The sequence below is a fragment of the Topomyia yanbarensis genome, chromosome 3 (genome assembly GCF_030247195.1).
Source record: "Topomyia yanbarensis strain Yona2022 chromosome 3, ASM3024719v1, whole genome shotgun sequence".
Taxonomy (NCBI): domain Eukaryota; kingdom Metazoa; phylum Arthropoda; class Insecta; order Diptera; family Culicidae; genus Topomyia; species Topomyia yanbarensis.
In genome coordinates, this window is record NC_080672.1 from 247,455,769 (window position 1) to 247,460,270 (window position 4,502).

Consider the following 4,502-nt stretch of genomic DNA (forward strand, 5'->3'; position numbering starts at 1 on the left):
CCCTAAATAATATACTGGGCCGTAAATATTCACTGATGAATTCAGTATATGGTTGCAACAACTCAGGTTTCTGGTGGAGTCGTTGCTCCACTCCGAGAAATCGTCTTGTCGCTATGGCCTTTGATTCTCCGAGTTGCTTGATCCGATAATCTTTCTTTGGAAGAGTCACAACGAATTTCCCGAGCAAACGAAAAGCCTATAATACACCCATGCTCATGGGGTTTGACATGGGTGTTTGAAATGGGTTCAGCCCATGAAAACACCATCACCATGGTCCGGTAGATCCCATATAAAATACCATATGTTGGTGTATTTATGGGTTATCGAGACCATGTTATGGTGTCTTGATGGTTGTGAATTTTGGCACGGACCATGTTTGAAGTATTTTCAAGGGGCTATGTGGTGTTTGAACCCATGAATATTTGCTCGGGTTCCCATCTTTATCGCGCACCGTTGTACGATCAAAAAATTCTTCGCGCGTCGACTCCTCCACTGACAAAGTGCTCTTGTTGTTGCATGATTCCAGCTCCCAGAATTTTACAATTAGATCACGAAGATCGAGCGACGCAAACGGGTGAGAAATGGTTCTGGAAACTTCAGCCGTACTACTGGATACACGACCTGACACGATCCAACCAAAAACTGTTTTCTGCAGTGTTTGTCCTATAATAATATCTACCGGGCCAGGTTCGTTGAATCGGGGATCCGCGAGGTTGATGTCGTCCGGAATAGACAGTTGCTGAATATCGACAGAGTGAAACGGTAAATCGGACGTGAGCTTCGGCAGTACATGAAGCTTGACGTTTTCGCAGTATGTGAAAATGTAGGGACACCTCGGAGTTATCGTTACTTCTACCATCTTCGTCGATTTAACCACCGATCCTCCAATTGCTGCAACCGACAGGTAGCTGGCCATCTCGGGTGAGTTCAGCTTCTGATACAGATTCATGGTTATAAAACAATACTTAGAGCATGAGTCCAGAAGCGCTCTCGCAAACTGGACGTTTCCGTAAGGATCAATCACTCGCACCATGGCGGTGGATAACAAAACTTGTCGTGCTGGAGTGTAGGTGTTAGCAGACAATGTGTTGGTATTTCCCAAGGAAGTGTGATCTGTGGTGAGTGGTTGGTGACAGTGTGATTGCAAATTAGTGTGTGCGACAGGGAGTGAGTTCGTGGCGGGTGCTGTGTTGTGACTCTGTGTGGTCTGGCACTGGGGCTGTGGTTGTGTTTGTGAAGTGCTCGCTATTGATGGTCTGTTCTGCGCATGCGGGACGGAGTTGTTCTGCGGTGTAGATGATGCAACTGCTCAGCTGTTCGTCACTTCATTGTGTAGAAACGTGTGATGTTTCTGCCTACAGTATCGGCAAAAACCCTTTGTACAGAATCGAGCCATATTCGATGGAGAGAGACAATTTAAACAGAGCCCACGACGCTTTACGTGCTCGTACCGCTCAGTAACCTTCATCTTTTGGAACCTTTGGCATTTGAACGCAGAATGGGGACCTTCCCCACAGAATAGACAACGATTGGCAGCTTCAGTGGTCGCGTGAGCATGACTGACGGTGAAACGAGGCTTCTTCAGCTCTGTCTGGCAGGGTTTGGCTGGGGCAATCGACTGAAGTACAGCACAGTGATTGCGAAGCAAATCGACTAATTCATCATAGGTGAGAACTTCCTTAGAACAATGGTGAGATTCCCAATGGTGGAGAGTAACAAAATCTAGCCTGGAGCACATCATGTAGACGAGGATGGTACTCCAGTTCTGAGTGTTTTCGCCAATTATATCTAGGATTTGCAGATTCCGGTCATACTCACTGAGCAGATGGTTCAAATCGTCGTAACATTCGCGTTTCATTGATTCTTCAGCAAAAAGCACATCAAGGTGAGCCTTTACAATTAGTTTCTTGTTTTCGAAACGTTTCTGGAGCAGATCCCACGCTATTTTGTAGTTCGCCACAGAAATCTCTATCGTACAAATTTCCTGCAGCGCGTCGCCTACGAGTGATGACCGAAGGTACGTGAATTTGTCTACCTCGGTCAGCTGGTGGTTGCGGTGAATTAGGCTTATAAACATGTCTCGGAACGTAATCCAAACGCGAAGTTTGCCTTCGAAATTCGGGAGTTTAATTTCTGGCAGCTTCACCTTCGAGAAAGCACTAGGAGTTATTGGTACTGGTGCAGTAGAAGATTCCAAAGACATTGAAGCATGTGCCGTTGGGCCAAGCAGTCGCACAGTGGCACGACGAGTGACAAAACCCCAAAAACCAATGTCTTGTGATTCTTTTGCAGATATTTATTTTATTTTTCTCTCAGTTTGAATAAAGATATCTCAAAATTTTACTATAATAGGATGAAAAATTAATTTTTAACATGTCGTTGAAGCAAGTGATGTCGAGGATTTCTGTTCAATTCAATTCATTAGAATTTTTAGTATCTTAGAGTTTCAAATGGCGATATCTCAAGAACTACACAGCCGATTGGAGCAATGTTAAGTTTATTGGAAAGAAGAATGAATATGCTAAACTATAGATGGGAGATTTTTGTACAAAACTGATTAACGTTTGTTCTGCATCAAAAAATCCAATTAAAAATTTTTGTATCATATCAGTTATTTATATTTATACATCTTCCAATTTTTGAGATGGTCTCCCATGGGTCACTTATCATGAATCTGACTCAAAATTTATTGTAGTTTCAAGATATATAGGGCTCATCTTGCGCATTTTTGCGCCGAAGTTGGTATATCTATGTTTTTGAAAATACCCATATGGAGACGCCCTGTAGCTCATAAACCTCCTTACAAATTAATTGCCTAAACAACATCATACATACTTATAATTTAGTGATTTTTACTAGTTTTGTCAACCATTTCTGCTATCCGATGAGATTGGCTACTATGATTAATGTTTATATTAACCCTTTAACGACCAACGCATTCAAATGGGTTTATATAAAATTAGTCGAAAAAATGAAATATGGAATATCAAAACTGATAGCAGAAATGGATTCAGCGACCCAAAATTAATTAAAACCCCAAGTTTTAGCCACATAGACCAATTTTTATAATTTTGTCACAACTTTGTATGAACAGGTGCCACTGTGAGTAGCTGCAACGATGCCCTCAACTCGCAGTAAGCGTCTTCGGCTTGTTGTATGACAGAGGATTGTTCGGCTTCCCGTTTTCACTGAGTGCTGCTAGTCAAGCTTCACGATCGTCTGGGTCTTCCTTCGACTCTAGTCTCTCCTTCTCCTCTGCATCTTCCATGATCACATCTATTTTTCTTCAAATTGTGTACATCTTCTTCATTGCACCTTCTAGCATCTCCAATCTGGTTTCGATATGGGCTTCGTGCTTTTCTCGCTTGAACCTGTTCATCCTGCTTCACACCGTCAAACGTGCTTTTTAATTCAATCACTCTCGAACTATTTTTCAAAATCTATTAAATCAAAATCAGTTAATTCACTCTCCAAAAATTCAATTCACACTGTAGTCTAAGTTTAGTTTCAAACTTATTCTGAAGTTCACTATTTTCCACTCACTTCAATACGACCGAAATACCTCCACGTCCGCGCTTGACAGAAACAGACCAGATTAAAGTTGACAGCAGCAAGGGAAAACAACCGAGCGAACAACAACCAATCAGAAAAAAACCAGCAGATAGGGTGAAGTGCCTATTTTCACCATACTAAGGAGGGCGCCTCACTGATTCATTAATTACTCGGCCTACAAACAATGGAATGCGTACAAATTGGCATCAATAGCTTTGCTTCGTTGCTAAGTACCAAGATAATAACATACAATCGCTGAAAACAGTGAAATTCTCGTGTTTGAGCGCAACGAAAACACGAATCGAGTGCCCCTATTGTTGCGCTACCATTTGACTCAATGCGTTAAACAAAGATGGTAGACACTGCTCTAACCAACGGCTTCAAATGGGTAGCGTAATAATAGAAACATAGCAATAATGGGCTCATCACCCTACCTAGACCAACCATCAATCGAACTCAAGGACCCCGAAAGTCACATGCATTAAAAAAAAGACCGTAGATACACGCCATTTTCGAATTTATTTTTGGGTCAACCAACATGCTAACGTCACACCACAGATCATGCAAATTACTTTCATTTATTTCGTTGATCCCAGTTGGCGTTGAGTTGTCCTACGTCCTTTCTGAGTCACAAGTGAGATGATCGCCGACAAACCGCTTTTCAACACGTGGCTCGTTGATCGCCGAATACTGCCTAACAGCAGCCGTTGTCTTCACGACGCACAATGGCCGTCGCACTACAATGCGACCCGCGCGTGCCCACGCTGTGCACAAAGGCGTCGAAGCACTGACGCCTTTGAACGTACTTTGCTTTTTCCGACTTTCCCACGGTCAACCGGTCCAGGAATCCGGTTCGAAGGACCAAAAAATATTCGAGAATTACCTTGGGACCGAGGGAAGCAGTAATGTCGGGCTTCAATTTATTCACAACTGACACGCGTGTGAAGGCG

The 4,502-nt window shown here is 42.9% G+C and overlaps 1 protein-coding gene across 1 annotated transcript; it reads right to left on the minus strand.

The window, feature by feature from the left end:
* Positions 1-1,309: 1,309 nt before the first annotated feature.
* LOC131687844 (uncharacterized) lies at positions 1,310-2,203 on the minus strand. The gene has a single exon (XM_058971931.1). It carries the CDS (start codon positions 2,201-2,203, stop codon positions 1,310-1,312), a length of 894 nt encoding a protein of 297 aa, XP_058827914.1.
* Positions 2,204-4,502: the final 2,299 nt, after the last annotated feature.